Raw genomic sequence first — 19063 nt, 5'->3', positions numbered from 1 at the left:
GGATGGAAAATAATATAGTTTACAAATCGTTTGCATTTCTACGCATCCCCCTCCACTCGGATTCTCCTGAATTAAAGCCCAGTGCCACAAATTGCCCTCAGAAATCACCCTAATAGTAAATGCAGCTCACTTGTTGTGTGGAATATATTCTCAGCGTGAAAGCAGTTGATTTGCGAAGGTCTCGGAGAATATTACTGAGCAAACAGCTTCATGAAGAGCAAAAGAGCTTTTTGGAAGTTTAAAGCAGAGTATTATTCTCCTTCTTTGTGTTGGTCTATTTCATAAAACCCCATTAAAATACACTAAAGTGTGTGGTCATAACAAAATGTGAAAGGGCTTAAGGGGTATAAATGCTTTTGCAAGGCTCCGTGTTTTAGTTTATTGATTGTTAACTAGTCTGTTTTCTCCTCCTGGTGTCACAAGATAAGGCAGAGAGGCACTTTTCCTCCTCTGACACACTCACACAATCTATCTCGCTCTCACACACACACACACGCACACACACACACACACACACCTGTCCCTAATGTTTTAAAGAGTAATGATTGATTGCCGAGCAGCAGGTTTGACATTGAGCCCAAAGAAGACACAGCAGCAGACCCTGCTATGTCTGATATCACTATTATACCTCTGTCTTTGTTCACGTATGATTCCTGGTGTGTGTCTTTGCGACTGTGTGTGTTCATCCCACCAGGTGTGTGTACAGAAAGGCAGCTCGGAGGCCAATGTTCTTGCTGTGCCAGTAAATCACCCTACTAAAATATTAACATGTTGGAGCACACAGGGCTATTTATGTGAAGGCGGGGAGGGTGGGCACGTGAAACTCGCCAAGAGTGGCGCTGACGTCACCGTGCAAAATGCTGTGTGAGATCAAGAACGCACAAAAATGACGGTAATTTCTTCGTCCTGTCCTGCTGCAGGCCTCAGAATGGCTCTATGATCCTCTACAACCGTAAAAAGGTGAAGTACAGGAAAGATGGCTACTGCTGGAAGAAGAGGAAAGACGGGAAGACCACCCGAGAGGATCACATGAAGCTTAAAGTCCAGGGGGTAGAGGTAAGAGGCTGCAGTGAAAAAACAAGTTGATGATGGTGTTTGCTGCTTCGCTGCCAACCTCGTCCTCAACTTGCTCTTCTCGATGTGGAGGAGACACATACATGCAACTCAAACGAACACGCAAAATAACCCGCCGCTTAAAGTCTACAGACCAATTTGTGGCCTGAAAGTGAGTGGTACCCCTCTTTCTTCTCCTCCCCAACCCAGCTCCTCCCAGCTCCGGTCCCTGTCTCCCTTCCTCTCTCTTTGTGAAGGATAAGAGTGTGTTTGGCCTCAGGCCAGGAATGATGTCAATGCCTCCTTCAGCAGAACAGAGAGGGGTATCGATCCAGTCTCAAGGCAGCGTCTCCGCGTGTGTGCGTGCGCGTGTGAGTGTGTGTGTTTGAGTCACATCAGCCAGCTCAGAAATTGATTATTCAGCAGGAATGTACCAGGAGGTGAGAGGAGTGAGCATGCATGTGTCAGAAACAGAAAGAATGAGGTGGAGAGAGGAGAGCAAAGGAGAAACTGTGATGAGGCACACGGATGTTTACCGGGGACTCAGTGGTTCATGCATTAAAAGTGAACAAGGAACGGCTTGAAGAAGGCATATCGAGAAAAGGCTGAGATTAAAGATGTCGCAATTATTTACATTCTAACACTCTGCCTCACATTTCCCGTGCACTTGAACATCCACAAACAAACATGGTCACAGAGAAAAGAGTTTCTCTCCCTGGTACTTGGTCAGTAATTGTTTGTGTCACTCCTTCCCAGGACCCCTCAAGCGAGCAGGTAAGCAGCGTGTAGAGCAGGGAATGAGAATGAGGGAACGAGCAGAGCGGCGAGATGAGCAGAGGGAAAGAAGAAGGATGGGGAGAGGCAGGAAGCATTAGAGAAAAACATAACCCTGGATGGAGAGCCTCCTCATATCGAATGGAAATATATGGAAATGCACTTTGCCTTTGGCAAAACACACTTTAGAAAGAGAGCGGGTTACTTCTGAGAAGGGAAAAAAACGGCTGCAAAACATGAGTGTGTATGAGCATGAATGAAGAAGAAAACAAAACAAGCTTGAAGTGTAAATTACATACTGCCTGATTGAATGTATTTACATTGGCAGCAATTTTCCTTTTATTTTAGTAAAAGCCGTGTCAAACGTTCACATGTATGCTCGGGTGTGGGTGTCTTGATTTTTGCTCACAATGGGGAGGTAATGACCTTGATGGGAGGCTTTTCTGCGTTCACTTCATCCTTCATCTGTTACACATTACAACGCTCTTTTCACCCAGGCCAGGGTGTTGACATGAAAGAATCTTTTTTATTTCACTAAAAAAAAAAAAAAAAAAAAAGTATTTTTATTTTGCACAAAATTGTGTAAAATTCTGAAGAAACTAATTTTCATATGACTTTTTGGCTAACCATCTTGTTCAGAAATGTTTTTTCCAGCTCACAAAATATCAAAGGAGTTTACACAAAACCCAATATTAAATGCAATATCAAATCTTATAGAGAAGTCCCAAAAGTTGTGCAAAGGAATGCATTCCTTATGTTATCTCATACAGTCAGACCTCAATGACCTAGAATAGTAATTGAAAGTCTACTTATTTTCCTAATTAAAAAAAAAAAAAAAAAAAAAAAAAATAAACTGATTCATAACACACAGTTTAAGGAGATTATGTCAAGTTTTTTCATGATTATGGTGTTTTTTAGAAAGTGAAAATATTACATAAAAACAACAAAAAGTAAAAGTTTCCTTTTGCGTTAATTATTGCATCAATGCAGAGTGACATGCACACTCTAAGAAGTGTATTTGGGCTGTAGATCATCTTATGGACTTATTTACATTAATGTCACTTAATTATTTTTGCTTTAGTTATGACAACTTACTTTTTTGTGTTCAATTCACTTAAAAGTTACAAATCTTTAATTTAAAGAAACTTTTTACTTTGGCTTTCCTAGAAACAGCTGAATTCAATGCCCGTTTCATATCCTACGTCTGACCAACTCAATATATTATCATCATAAAAACACAATTCATTGACTTTATCCGATTTAGAGTGCACTCTCAAAAATGTACACTTTCAAGAATTAAGTGAGCATTAATTGTACTCTGAAAAGTGTACACTAAAAAGTGCACTCTCAAAAGTGTTCACTAAAAAGTGCACTGTAAAAAGTGTACACTTTTTAGTGTAAAATTTAGTGAGTGCACTTTTTAGTGCACATTTTTGAAAGTGCACTTTTTGTGCACACTTTTGAAAGTGCACACTTTTGAGAGTGCACTTTTTAGTGTACACTCAAAAGTGTACACTAAAAAGTGCACTCACTAAGTGTACACTAAAAAGTGCACTCACTAAGTGTACACTTTTGAGTATATACTCAAAAGTGTACACTTAGTGAGTGCACTTTCAAAAGTGTACACTGAAAAGTGCACTGTAAAAAGTGTACACTTTGTAGTGAACAATTTAGTGAGTGCACTTTTTCGTGCACATTTTTGAAAGTGCACTTTTTAGTGCACACTTTTGAAAGTGCACTTTTTAGTGCACACTTTTGAGAGTGCACTTTTTAGTGTACTCAATGTATTTGGGTTGTAGTTCATGTTATGGACTTATTTACATTAGTCTCACTTTATTCCTTTGCTTTCGTTATACCAACTTACTTTCATGTGTTTAATTAACTTAAAAGTTATAAATCTTTAACTTAAAGGAACTTTTTTACTTTGACTTTACTTGAAGCAGTTAAGTTCTACGCCGTGTTTGTATCTTACGTCTAATATCATGACGCGAGCTTCAGCCGGGACAGATCCTGCACCAACCAGGGTGCCGTGGTGGCACATGTGTAGAGCACAACAAACACAAGGAGGCCTTAGTCCTCGACGCAGCCATCGTAGGTTAGATTCCATGATGATGACCTTAGCTACTTTTCTTCCCCCTCTTTCATTACCTGCTTTCCTGTCTAACTACCCTCAAATAAAGGCTGTCTTAGCACCAAAAAATGTTAAAAGAGTGATCCTTTTTTAGTTTATTTCTTTATTTGATGTAAACTAAATGATTTGAGTATGACTGGCTTAAATTTGTCATTTTAAACACACTTAATAAATTCTGATTAAAAAGTCTTAATATACTGAGTTGGATAAACTTAGCAAATTGAGTTGGTTAAGCCTAATAAATGAAGTTGAATAAAAATAATTTAACTTTTTTGTTACCAATTGAAGCATTTCAGTTAAGTTCAGTTAAGGTGAACATCCAGTGGTTCTGCTCAGGCATTGACGAAGCAGCCATTAAAGCAGCCATTGATGCTTTTGACAGTGTGGGCAGGTGCTGAGAAGATAAAATCAGCATCTCCATATAACTTATCAGCAGAAGGAAACTTGAAGTGCTCCATTCTCCACTTCGTTGTAAACAAATGTGTTACCTCCTTGATTGCTTGGAGATCTAGTTCTCAAAGTGCTCAACAAAATCCACACTTGTGTTTACTACAAATGATACTGACTGAAAGCTTTGTTTTTCAGACTTTGTGAGCACAGATGTTTCTTGTTGCAATCTACCTCGCTACTTTTGCAGGTTGTACTGCATGCTGGGATGAGTTGCAACAATAAGACAGAAAAAGCAAAAATAGACGCTAATTCACAAGTGTATTTGAGGAAAAGGAACGACCGAGAACAATGTCTGACACTCTTTAAGACGGACCATAACCCAAACACTGCTTCTGTTGAGTTTTTTGTGTGTGTGTGTGTGTGTGCGTGTGTGTGTGTGCGTGTGGGTGCGCTTGTGTGCGTGTGTGTGTGTGTGAGAGAGAGAGTACATGAAGAAACATCACATCGAAAAACAAACATATTGGTCTGGAAAAAACCAGCATCAATGACAAAAGTTTTTATTGTCTGTGCCGTTTATAATTTCTCCAGTTATGGATATTAACACCATTGATGTGGATCGGTTCTCTCTAAAACCATACTCACAGTCTGTTAATATGTTGTATTTATAGATGAAGGCATCAAGTGTTTGGGTTACTCAAGGATTTGGAGACTTGGCAAAGTGATGCTGCTGCCTGTAATTAGTGATTAGACAAATTATTGTAGCTGTCACTGTGTAAGTGCCAAACAAATGTTGCCTTTGGTCAAAAAAATTACTTTTTTCCTCATTAACACACCAGCTTTAAACCCTGCGTCTACAATGGTGGTCCCGGGAGAAGAGCAACTAAATACTAAAAGACTCACAAAACTTCTGTCTGTTGTCTAAATGTGGAACTGATGTCGTTACAACTCTCCTTGTATTAGAATCATCTCCACCACCTATTCAATAACGCTTTTTTTCTTCCACTTAATTTTCCATTAAGATGCTTGCATGCTTTAGCAATTACCAGTTGTAGCCTCCCCAATGACTGTCTGCTAGACAGCCGTCAAGTCAGCAGACTGTCCCATTACTGTGTAACATGGTTATATCATTACATGTCTGTATTAAAAATACTATTTATTTATTAGTGTATTATTGCAGCTTTCTGAGGATCTGAGTTTTTGTTTGCTGGACCCCCATCAGTCAAAATTACCAGGAGTGTATCTTTTAAATACACCAATCTGTGTGTCATTTTTAATGCAATTATGGGAATATATTTTTTTTTCTGTGGTATTCTAATTGACCAAATTGCGCCTATATTTGGTCGTGTTTACAACTGTAGTGTTCTTATAAGTGTCCTTTGTTCACTCAGTGTTTTCTTGCAGTCTTCTCATAGTCCCCTTTACTAACAACTAGTAAGCTAAAAACTTTTGAAGTTTTTATTAATTCCAAATGTCCTGTTTTGCAAAGGCTGTGAGTTTCTCTGTTCCTGCTGCTGTTATTGCCCACGTCAGATTGATGGTATTTTAGAAAAGACATTAGGGGAAAAAAACACATACAGCATGTTTGCAATTTACTTTCAGCACCACAATCAATACAACCTAAGTGGGTATAACCTAAGTTCTCCTCTCCTGTTCTCTCCTTCCCTGTCCTCTCCTTCTCCACTCCTTTTGCAATTTTTCTTTGTCCGGCTTCCTTCCTTTTTCTTGTCTTGTTCACCATTGCGATCTCCTCTCCTCTGCTGTCCTCTCCTATCCTCTCTCCAGTGTCTGTATGGCTGCTACGTCCACTCCTCCATCATCCCCACCTTCCATCGTAGATGCTATTGGCTGCTGCAGGTAAGCTCTCCTCCCTTTTCCCACTACGCCTCTCTCGCATACAGCACCAGTCAGACGTCTACATATACTAATTTTGACCATGCATACTACTTTAATTTTGGGCTTTAATGATACCTTTGAACTATTCTGTTCTCAGGGTGGAGTGTTGATATAATACATATTTTCAGAGGATAACTAAACTCAAGAATTGATGATCAAAACACTATCGTTTGGACAAATTTCCCTCCCCAAGTTGTATCTTCACACACACTTTTATTTATTTATTTATTTTATTTTAGCCAACAACAAACTTCTGGCTTAATTTTAGCTGGATATTGTAATTGACCACTATTCCTGGTAGAACTGGTAGAGCTCATTTTAGTTTTTCTGATTTCCAGGCATGAATTTTGAATTCAAGTAGAGTCCATAAATTTTAAATATTGTTGAGCTCAGGGCTTTCCAGAAACTGACTCATCTGATCCACACAGCTGTAGTGTGTGTTTGGTGTTATTTTCCTCTTGGTGCAACCAGAGCCGGTTTTTGATACAGGCAACATGGGCAGTTGCCCAGGGCGATATTAGAAGTTGCTAGCCCAGGGTGTTATTTATGCACAAGCCACTTCTGAACTACCCTTTGTTCCCAGTAGATCAAAAGAAACTGATTGTGGTGTTCAAGAACAATGATGGCGTAGTTCACAATTGTGAATTATGCTTAACAAGCACAAAATACACAGCAAATATACTATACTGCGTATAGTGAATTAGAGAAAATCCACAATAAATTCCAACTTTTGCACAATATACTACTTTGTAAAACATTGCACTAATTTGTTGTAATCAAACCACCCTGGAAAAAAGTTGGTGAAAAAAAAAAAAAAAGAATCATTGAAAGCCCAAAATCAACATGAGGTCGCATGTAAACTTCTGACCGGCGCTGTATTAACGCCGGCAAAATTCTGACTGCATTCGTAAGGCGTCGATACACACAGCGAACATTATTATTAAAGCTGTTTTAGGTTTTATTTTACAAAGTAGAACACAAGCTTTCACTGTTAGATCATCAAACAGGTGAAAACTGAGCTAAACCATAAAGCGGCGATAAAAGTCCTCCCCTTCCAAATTAATGAGGCAGACTCAGGCTGCTGAAAATAATACTCCAGGACTGGGCTGATAGTAAAAATTTATGTTGTTTGGCTTACTGGTGTCCTACCTACGAATATAGACCACTATGGAATACACTGCTCATATAGGTCTCGAGAAAATGTCACACTGGGTGCAGGGCGGTAAAAATAATTTTTACAGGAGCTGACTGTAACTTCCTGAGAACAGTGTGTTATCTAACCCCGACTCTCAGCGCTCGCATCAGGGACTCAGGCGCTGCTCTCTGTGCGGTCCTTTCTAAGAAAATGTCCTGGAGCTACAAACTACACACACACACACACACACACACACACAACATGGCTTCTGCTTCAAAAGCACACACACACACACACACACACACACACCTTGACAGGTGTCTATTGTGTATAAAAGCATGTTGCTTTTCATAAAGATGTTGGACTCACTCTGCTGCTCATGTGAGCGGCAACAGAGAGCAGCTGTTGTGTGCATATGCGCTCTCTTTCTCTCTCACACACACACACACACAAACACACACACAGGTCTTTCACTCTGCTAATTCAAGAAACAGACACCTCATCATCTTCACATGACATATTGCATAATGACTCCCGGACACGTCTGGCTACATTTAAACTCCCCCAATTTTCATTTCTCACAGCTAATTTCAAATGAAAATATCGAATACCATTGCATATTTAAAATATGGACACAGCTATGTAGTTGTGATCTTTTTTTTTTTTTGCGCAATTTTTCCACATAAAATCTACATGGAAATATCAGCTATCTCAGTAAATTGAAATATTACACCCCGATCCGGTATATGTTCTTTTTCAGCATGCTCCACTAGTTGGAATCTCGCCATCTTGAAAATGGGAAGGGACATTTGACTTGCTTTATCTGTAATGTGCCATTTTCTGCTCTTTGCACAGATATCAAAACACATCAGCGAACATGATTATAAATCAGTCCATGAACAGTGTTGCACCGCAGAGCGCTGAGCAGCAGCGGCCCAGTGTGCTACCCCTCTTTTGGAGAGAAAAGTGTTCCACCTCAGCGGGTCCACCCCCTAACCTGAGTCTGTCTACTGAATCTTTCATCGTGAAAAAAAAAAAAGTCTCCGTCTCTCAAGCTCTCTCTTTCTCTCTCTCTCTTTCTCGCACACACACACATTAACACACGCGTGCGCACGAGCGAACTTGTTGAATCATTCATAGGATAGAAATTCCATAGGTCTGTCGGTGACCTGCAGTATAGTGAGAGCTGCTCTCCCTGTTTCTCCTGTTCAGTCTTTCCATATATATCCTGTATCGTGCTCACACACACACACACAAACACACGTGTAGACACTGCAGCGTTAGAGAGAGAGAGAGAGAGTGATGAGTGGGCTCAAGCTGTTAAATCTTTTATGGGCAGGTGAGAGAATCTTATCTGACACGCTACGTCTGACCTCCTCCCTGTCCTCTACTTTCTCTTTCACTTTTCCTCCCAGTTTACCTCCTCCCCCTGCCCTTCTTTCCCATTTGTGAATAGCTTGTTTTTCTTCTTCTTCTTCTCCTCCTTCTTCTTCTTTCATTCCTGCCCTCTGTGCGCTTTTAAAAACCCATCACTGAATTAATATATGGATGTCATTTTACAATAAACACAGCACAGTGTGCATGTCGATGTTTGTGTGCTGCAGAACCCGGACATCGTGCTGGTGCACTACCTGAACGTGCCGGCAGTGGATGACAGCGGGAAGCCGTGCGGTCCGGTCCTCTGCTCCATCAACACGGACAGGAAAGAGTGGGCCAAGTGGAGCAAAGAGGAGCTCATTGGACAGCTCAAACCTATGTGTGAGTTTCCTTAACTTGAGCACAAACCCTCTTAAAGAGTCACCAGAGGGCAGGTTGTGCAGCTGTTCGTCTGTCCCAGACTGACATCACTAATTTAGCTTTTATTTAAAACGTTGTCATGACGTCTAATACTAGCACATACGACGCTTTCATACAGGACCTTGGAAATTATTCACACCCCTTGAGGGCTTGATGTCACATGATGAGCGCAGACTTCGATGGATTTTACTGGTGTTTTTGTGTGACGCACCAACACATATTAGCGCGTAACTGTGAAGTAGAGGGAAAAGGAGATATGGTTTTGAAATTTCTCACAAATGAAAGTTTAAAATCACTGATGTGTTTTAGCATTCAGCAGCTCCGAGTCACTATTTTCCAGAACATCCTTCTACTGCAATAACAACTGCAAATCTTTTGGTGAACATCTCTGGAGACCAAAGGTTTTCCACATTCTTCTTTGCTAAATGGTTTAAGCTTGTTCTGACAGCATGGAGGGTGTCTATGAACATTGGTTTTCAAGTCTTACCACCAGTTCCCAGTTAATTAACGATTTATAATTCCCCCCCACCCCCTTTCACAATTGAACTAGTGAAGGCTTTCCCAAACTTAATGTTTAGAGACACTTACGGGTCTCGGGTGGGGGAGGATTTGTTCTATGTGTTTCTGTGTGGATTCATGTTTCTTTTTTTTTAGATTTTTGGAAAATGACAACCTGTTTTGGAAAAATACGTTCCCATGTGGATGCGGCATAAGTCCTCCAGCATTTTCAAAATGTTGTGGGAAAAGTCTGGGAACGGCCTTTCGCTGCTGCAACATGATTTGCCAGGAGACAAAGCAAATCAAGGATGAGCAAGTTTAGTGTGGAAGAGGTTTTACTGGATTCCTGACCTCAGCCCGAAGGAACACGTTTGGATGAATGAAAGCAGACACTACAAGCCACTCCTTCTCAACCAACATCAGTGTCTGACCTCAGAAATGTGCTCCAGGAAATCTTTTTTTTTTTTTTTAATCTTATGGAAAGTTTGGAGGAGTTGAGGTTGTTATAGTTGTAGCAAAGAGATGGCGAACATCACACAGTGAAATGTATATTTTAAAAATGGGCTTCCACTCTCTCACACTGGCTGACAAGTGTCTTTGGTTCAAAAAGTAGTTGCAAATTCAAATGAGTCAATCTAGTGGAGCAGTAAATAATATATTAGATTACATTCTTTATCATTCCAAGTAGGAAATGTATTTGTCGCAGTAGTATTAACTGTTGCAAAGTTTAAAACATCATGATTTAGAACATCATGATGTTTTAAACTTTGGAACAGTTAATACTACTGCGACAAATACATTTCCTATACAATTAGTATGCTAATTGGTGCTGATTTAAATGAATTACATAAGAACAGCAAAAGACAATGTGAGTAGCACAGAAAATGAATAAATTATTTACAGGACGTCGTGCCGGAGATTGTAAAATATGCATAATTTAACCTTCTTTTACAAATGGTTTGTGATAATCATTCATGTATGTGTTTGTATATGTGAAACAGCCATATAGTAGCCATGTATTCACTGGTAAACATTTGTCATCTGAATGATAAAACATTTAATGTGGTGATTAAATACCCTGAAGTGAATGACTCATTGAAGCAGATGGCCTTTGCTTGCAGCATGCAATAAACATTTCAACCATCTTAGCAAAAAAAAAAAAAAAGTTACTTTCTTGTGTCTATTATGAACTTATTTGTTCTAAACTCAAGTCTAATTTTAATATCGAGGTCAATGAAAAGTCACTTGCTTAGGAAAGTCATATACGACACACAGTTATACTACAAACTATGCTGCTGCATGCATGGTCGTTATGATTTTTGTTCCTTACATATTAATATATTATATTTGTAGTTGTTGGTAATTAAAATGAACACGGTTAAAATGAGTAAAATCTGAGGATTTGATTATTTTGATAAAGTCTTACTAAATAAATGTATTGTTTGCATGCAAAAATATGTATGATACATTCATTCATTCATACTTAGTTGTTTGATTTAGTTTCATCCTCATCTGCACAAACTGAGCGTTATCAATTAAAAGCAATTTACTAATTGTCAGTTTTACAGTGAGGTTTGACATCTTTTCAGTACCAAGATTTGTAAATGGTATTTTTATTTGACGCTAGGCAGTTTTGTCTATAATTAAATCATCCAGCTGCTTATAAAAGTACAGATGGTGGTACTAGCTGATTTCATTAATCAATTAGCCGACTGCCAGTAAATTATTGGCCACTATATAGCTGATCACTTGATTAATTTTTCATTTAAAAAAAAATAATTCACACCTCTACCTTCACATGTTGCTGCTTTGAGTTTCTTATACTTTTGTCAGTTTAATTCAGTATTGCAAAGCTTGTAAAATTGAGCTATTGGAAAAACCATATTGGGATTCAGTATTCAAAGTCTCAAAAAAAAAATCCCTGCAGTGATTTGTTTCAGTTAGATTAATCCCTGGTTAATGACAGACTTCCAAAACACTTGTAATTTAGCTAGGTTTTACCAGACGCACTAAGTCGCTGGTTGCTGCGGCTGTCAGAGTCATGCTGCCACCTAGAGGCAGACACAAACTGCAACCATGAAACGGGGAAATTCATAGCAAACCGACAAGCATGCCTAAAATATCCAGCATTTCATATTCATGAAACAGCGTGAAGGACTAGATAATTTTAGTACTCACACTGACACACCCATACCCACACGCCATTATGTAAGTCCAATCTATTTTGTTGACGTGGTCTGGAAAGGTAGTTTGAGACGAGCCCGAAGCCGTGTGTGATGCAAGTGCTACTTCATGTGCTAATTGTTCGCAGAGCCTTCTGCTTTCTTGTGTCCCTTGGCACATGATCCCGTCTGTGCCTGTGTCCTGTGGTTGTTGGTGATGAGGGGGAGGTGTTACCTCTGAAATTAAAACTGCAAAACGCTGGGAATGAAAATGAGAACATGTGGTTTTGCATATTAGATGTTTAATTTCCCGGACAAGAGCAACAAATGCATAGAATGTATCCTAACACCTTGTTTGTGACAGTTATATCAGAGTACTTGTGTAATCGTTGCGGTATGGGTTCTGAACAGTAGAGGGCGCTGTTACATCCTCTCTAATTGCAATCTGGCAAAAAGATTCATATCTTTTGACTTTTTTTACGTTTTTGTCTTGTTTCACTGTCTTTTATTTTGTAGATCATAATTGTGATGCAAAGGGAAAATTATACTGTGGGTTTTTTTTTTAACAAATACAAATCTGAAAGTGTGGATCCTCCTTTTACTAGTGGAACAGGTTCTACAAAGGTGTTTCTTTTTTCAATCCTCTTTGCAAAAAGGCACAGCCTCATTCAGATTGGATAAAGAGCTTATACTTTGTCACAGATTCATATTCAGATCTAGAGTATGTTCTTGTTCTACTGGAAGGAGAACCACTGCCTCAGTAGCAGGTTTTTTGAGCCCATATTGGGTTTTTTACTGCCAATCCCAAACAATCTTCCCTTCAACTCCGATCAACTACCCTGTGTTAAAGAGAAATATTGTCACTTAGCCTTTTTTGGCCAGAACTTTAGGGCCATGTCAGGTCCTCATAGTTTGTGGCAAACTGGAAACAATGTCTTTCTTCATGCCACTCTGTCAAAAATACCCGTGTTGGGGATTGCACAGTTACTAGTTATTCTGCTGGTGGATTGTTGCAGATCCTTCATGATCTCTCTACTTCTTTCTCAAAGCTTTCTTTGGCTGGTATGTCAGTTAAGGTGTTTTATACTCTAACTCTACTACAGTTGCTAGTTTTCATGATGCCGTTTGTTCACCATGTTCTCTAACAAAACCTCTGTGGCCTTCAAGGAAAAGCTGTGTTTATGATTAAATTACACAAAGGGGGACTTTATTTTGTGACTCTTGGATCTACTCGGTTCCACTGGATTTTATTCAGGGGTTTTAGAATGATGGGTGATAGATTCGAGTGGATTCCAAAGTTTTCAGGTTTTTATTTGTAAAAGAATTATGCGCTTCTTAGCTGTGGTCTTTCACATCCTGATACTTCCACTGAAATGCAATAAAGTGTATAGTTTATGATGCAAAATGTATAATAATTTTGCAAGGTGGAATAGAAAATTGCGCACTTTCCTGAATCCTGTTCTCTTTTCTGTCTCTTCTGTCAGGTGCTGGAAGCAGCCTGCATCAGAAGTGTTCCAGTGTGAAGCAGCGTATTATCTCATCCAAACAGGAATCCGGAGCAGGAGGAGGGACAGCAGTAGGAACCAGTGTAGCAGCAGGCCAGAGAGCTGAGGAAGCAGATGGCACGGAGGTCCAGAACAGTGATGTATCGGAGGGCCAGACTGAGCCCAATCCTGGCGGGGGGCGGAGTCGGGCAGGTGGAAGCGAGAGGAGGAATGGCAGGATAACCAAACCTTCCCTTCTCCCACAGAGCAGCATGGAGGTGTCTTCTTCCACCTCGACCAACCAGGTGGAGGTACCCGACACCACCCAGAGCTCCCCTCTGTCTATTGCCAGCGACATGGCTGACAGCCCAGCTCTCGCCATCGGCACCGGCTTGTCACAAAGCACCGCTGTGTTCATGTCTGAGGTCACCACTCTAACTGGCGATTCGGTATACTCGGCCGGCCACACCCACCTGTTGGCTTCGACCCACGAGAGTACCACCACGGGCATCCTGTTGGCTGTCGCCCCTGACAACCAGAGGTTTGCATCGTTCAGTGGAGGAGTGGGCTTAGGGGAAGGAGGAGAGTTGGTTCTGTCCAGTTCTTTAGACTCTGGAGTTGGAGTCAGCCTTCCTGAGACCACCATGACCTTTGACCCCGACTGCTTCCTCAACAATCCCAAGCAGGGCCAGACGTACGGGGGAGGCGGAGGGAAGACAGAGGGATGCAATGGTGACGATGGGGGACTCCACTGCTCCACTAACGGCTTCGTTTACAACCCGGCCCTCGTCAACAACATCAAGACGGAGGCCACGCCGCTGGAGCAGCCGCTGGCGACCCAGAACAGCTACGTGGGCGAAGGAACCGGCCTTAGCCCCAGCACCACCCTGGAGCAGATGGACTTCAGTGCTGTCATGTCATCGGCCTGTGTCTCAAGTCTGAACCAGCCGTCACACCACCCCTCCCCGGGCCTCTTCCTCCAGGCCTCCCCCCAGACAACCCAGCCCTCTCAGCTGCAGGTCAACGGCACCAAGGCAACCCAGGAATCCAGCGAAACGCGGGCCTACATCGGCCTCCCCCCGATGGTCACTGAATCTCCTGTCACCAACGGAGAACCGCATACACACCTCCACCAAGTGAGCACAGACCAGCTGTGTGCGAGGAATGGGCAAGCGGCAGCGGTCGGGTCGTTTCCCCTGACAACGCAAGACGTTGAGCAACCAGACAGCAGGAGCCACCAGGAGGTCGCAGCCTTGGAGAAACCGACGGAAAACGGAGAAGATTTGCTCCTCAAGGCCGGGGATCCCCACGAGGCCTATGCGAGTGTTGACGCCAAGCATTTTCTCCAGCCCACAGATGACACCGGAGGGGGGGACGAGGGCGGAGGGGGCGGAGGAGGAACGGAAAACGAAATTATATGTAATGGCGTGAGCATTTCAGGTGCCAGTAGCTCAGTGGTGGCCAGTCCTCAGTCGATAGGTGTAGGTGCTAACATCGAAGGTGCTCTCTACAGCTCTCCGCTTCCTCAGCAAGGTGCAGGGGTACCGGCAGCGACAGCCGGGGCCGGGGCGGCTATCAGTCTGGAAGGTTTCGAGGCGTCATTTGGAAGCCAGTTCTCCGATCTCATCAACGACTTCATCTCCGTGGAGGGGTCCGGGGGAGGGGTGGCGGCAGCCGTCTCTGGGGTCCTGATGCCCCAGGAGGGCGCGGCAGGAGAGGAACACAGCACCGCGGCCGGTCACCTGCAGGCGTCCGAGGTGGAGCAGGGGGCACTGGGACTGCTCCAGGAGACCGGCAGGCTGTTCGGCGTGACGGACTACTCCCCAGAGTGGTCTTACCCAGAGGTTAGTAAACCCAACATGTAATCATTATTTACTCATCACTGCTCCCCACGGGAAAATTAGTCCATGCTCCACATGATTGATGGTAGCTTGTACTGACGTTAACTGTTGCAATCACGCTTAGCCCACTTTGCACTGACAGCTTGGCTACAGTATGTGGTCATTAAGGAGGCCGAATATTTCAGACTCAGCTGATTGGGTTTTAATGAAATTTCAATTTTTCCCCAGATTCCCCTGGGTGGCCTCATTAATTTGAGCGTGTACCACTTCTAATAACTCAGACAGCAGTTCTGTCATTGAATTATGATGAAAGTTGAGGAAACTCTTCATCTTCAAACCACCATGTTTTAAAAACAGTCTCATAGCGGAAATAATTATAAGCAATTATTAAATAAAATCCACATTTAACTGCAGATTTAGTCTGGGATTATTAAAAAAAAAAAAAAAAGGAATTCAGAACATAAAAAACATCCAAAATGCACAGTACTTTGCAAACATATTCAGACCCTTTGAACTCCCCATTTTGTTCCAATCATGAGCTTATATGTATATTATTAGGAATTTATGTGATAGATCAGCATAACTTAGGGCACAGTTTTGCTGTGGAAAGAAAATTATTTGTGGTTTTTAACATTTTGCTTACAAAAGCTTTGTGTGCCGCACCCTGTTGTCTGCTACTTATAAATTACTGGTGTTTAAAGCCTGAGGGCCATTTAGGTACAACACAATATTTTCTCTATTAAAAAAACATGTTTTGTTTTGTTGTTGTTGTTGTTTTGCTCTCATTTTAACATAATAGCAAGTAAAACCACAAGCACTGAACATTTTACTTTAAAAACAGACTTGGGTACAACCATTCTTTAATGTTAGTTAAATAGGTTTTCGAACATTTTGTAGATCAACAAAACATAAAACATTCGACCCAAATAGTCAGGTAACTGTACAACTTTCTTGTAATAAAACAAGCATGCAAGACGATTTTCCAAAACCAGAATAATCTGCATTATTATTTATTTGATCGACATACAGATAAATAGAAAATACTTCACTATAAAATGATTTCCCATTTTATCTTGGGGGGGGAGGGGGGAAAGACCCCTGAGTACTTTCAACGTAATTATTTTTACACACCACTGCAAACCTACCAAGACAGGGTGTCCATCTCTACCGCTCTAACCCTTACAGGTTTTGTTTGAGGTTAATTATGATCCAACTCTTAAATGTAAATGACTGGTCATTAAATCATCCCATTTCAAGCTTACCTTGCTATTTGCTGATGTATTTGCAGACTGAAAACAAGTTTTCTGTTTTGATGCTGTTGTTGTGGTAACACATCCTTTTCTCATTATTAGAGCTTTTTGTGCCTCCTAGTTTCATTGTAAAGATTTTGAGCTCCTGTCAGAAAATGGTTGTTTTTTGGGGGGGTTTTTTTGCTCCACAGGGGGGAGTAAAGGTGTTGATCACTGGTCCCTGGTTGGAGTCCAGCAGTGAATACAGCTGCCTCTTTGACCACATCAGTGTCCCAGCTGCCCTCATCCAGCCCGGGGTCCTGCGCTGCTACTGCCCAGGTAACACACCAGAATAAATTAACGTCAGAAGAAAATGTATCAAACACCAAATATTCCACATATTCTTGTGTTTACAGAATGCTTTTCAGAGCAAAAAGACATACAAAAATAAAAAAAATAGGCTAAAAGTGATGAGGTAGACGAATAAAATGGTAAGGAAGATACAGGAAGGAGTTGGCTCTGTGTTTGCTGGATAAATAAAGGTCAGTTTAGATTATTCTTTCAGCAAGACATGGGAAAATATAGTAAATAATCCCCTCTACCTCGCTGTGTGGTTTGTATAATCCACATTAGGGCAACATTATGTTTGAATTAATCATTTTGTGTTTAGCTATATTGTGTGGAGTTTATTCAGTATTAACCAAAAATAACTCTCCTGTTATCTGTCTTTTTTTTTTTTTTTTCCCCAGCTCATGACACAGGACTGGTGATGCTGCAGGTGGCCATGGGTGGCGAGGTCATCTCTTCTTCTGTGGTGTTTGAATATAAGGCGCGCGACCTACCAGCACTGCCATCTTCTCAGCACGACTGGCTGTCCCTGGATGGTGAGAGAAAATATTTGTTTACTGAAAAGATAAACCTGTCTGTTCACATTCAAGAGGAAAGAGCCTTTCAGTCACGCACACCTCGACTTTTGCCTAAATGTGTCAGGCACATTTTTTGAATTGAGAAAAGTTACATGCGAGTGTACAAATTATTTCTCAACACAGTGATTAAATGGATAAAAGAAAAACATATGGAAGTATAGCTTGAGCATGAGTTAAGTGCTGCACTATAAACTGAAAGATAATAACAGCAGTTCGGTCTTTTAAGAGCTTGAGGCACCCTGACTGTGTAGCAGTCGGGTGTTTCTGCTTTTGATGTTGCAGTTTGCCCGATGGCAGCATTTCAGGGAAAGGGCATGAGAAGTCTCTCAGAGCCTTGTTCCTGCAGCAGCTCTGAAGCAGATTTTGGACAGAGGCTAGGGGCCCTTACTGTCCACTGCAGGGCCGTCTTATCTACCATATTGCAGCTGGAGCACCATGCTGAGACGCCGTACGTCAGCCCCTCTCCCAACCACAGCTTTGTGGACGCTCTGGGAATGCTTGCAGGGACTGATGTTTGTTTCCGTTTCTTCAGGAAAAAAAAAAAAAAAGGATCCTGTTTCTGCTGGTCCTGTTTCACAATCCCTTTGTCCTTTACATAGATAAGGTCATGAAAAATCTAGACTCTGAGGAGATAAATGCTACCCCCTCAATGTGTGCCCCAGTTGTGATCTCTGGAAGTCATTTGCATAGATTCAGAAAAGGTTTTAACTGTGCTGAATGAAAAACAGAAGTACTTTTGGTCCTAATTTGACACATGCTCTATTTTTTTTTTGAAAAAGAATCATACTGAACATGTAATTACATATAAATCAAATAAAGTTGCCTCGTTTGAACAATTATTAAATGTAGACGTTGATGATTTTTGTAGAGTTTCTGTGGCATGGTCAGTGCTGACCTATGAGAGGTTCTGTGTTTTACTCACATTATGCTGCAGCCTTTTTCTCTGCCTGAAAAACCTTAGACTATAAGCTTAGACTTGTTTTCTATTGTGGTTGAAGTTAGCATTATGAAACTGGACGGAGGGCTGTCTGAGAGTGGACGTATGGAAGAAGATGTGGGTACATGTATTAATGTTTCCTTTCACGTCACTCGGTAAAATTAAAACAAAACATGTTTTTAACTGCTTTGGCTGTGTTTTATTATATTTCCTATATACTGTACATGCATGCAATACTTAAATATGACATTTCCAGAGAACATAAGAAGCAGCAGTGACTCAGATGGGGGAAGCCCAGGAAGTAGGTGTGCTTTAGAAATGCTATAACCAGGGCCGTCACTAGCTACTTGGGTGCCCGGAGCACCCAAATGCTTTGTGTTGCAGACTGACCCACTCCTGAAATGAACAATAATTCAGCATTTGTCAGTGTTTTTCTCTTTAACTATGAGAAATGTAATATGTTTGTTGTTTTTGTGTTGTTTTCACATGTACTTTTTTGATGCAAACCCCTAAAAACAACTAAAAGATCTGATTTCACAGGCGCGAATTGACCTATATGATCAATATGATTAAGACAAGTATTGATTTTCTGGATCATTAGAAGAAGCTTATTTTATTTTATCTTAATTTATAAGTATTTATTTATTTGCTTCACTAGATGTTTCACACCTTCTTAACTTTCTTATATTTTGCTACATTACAACTAAAAACTTGTGCTTTATTATGATTTTGTGTGATAGAGCAACACATTGCAGAATACAAGTCTGAATTTTCATGTGGAAGGTAATAGATGTTTTCAGACATGGTCTTTAA

The 19063-nt window shown here is 41.1% G+C and overlaps 1 protein-coding gene across 1 annotated transcript; it reads left to right on the top strand.

Annotated features, from left to right (window-relative positions):
* Positions 1 to 843: 843 nt before the first annotated feature.
* Positions 844 to 17405, top strand: LOC106942296 (calmodulin-binding transcription activator 1-like; the record flags this gene model as incomplete). Its single annotated transcript, XM_015025542.1, has 6 exons — positions 844 to 1056; positions 6131 to 6202; positions 8981 to 9134; positions 13318 to 15161; positions 16600 to 16726; positions 17137 to 17405. Coding segments are annotated over 6 exons (2664 nt in total), but the record flags the coding sequence as incomplete, so codon positions are not given.
* Positions 17406 to 19063: the final 1658 nt, after the last annotated feature.

Source organism: Poecilia latipinna, unplaced genomic scaffold (genome assembly GCF_001443285.1).
Source record: "Poecilia latipinna isolate Pla-1442-1.1 unplaced genomic scaffold, P_latipinna-1.0 Scaffold4168, whole genome shotgun sequence".
NCBI classification, from domain to species: domain Eukaryota; kingdom Metazoa; phylum Chordata; class Actinopteri; order Cyprinodontiformes; family Poeciliidae; genus Poecilia; species Poecilia latipinna.
This window is presented reverse-complemented; position numbering and strand designations above follow the sequence as displayed.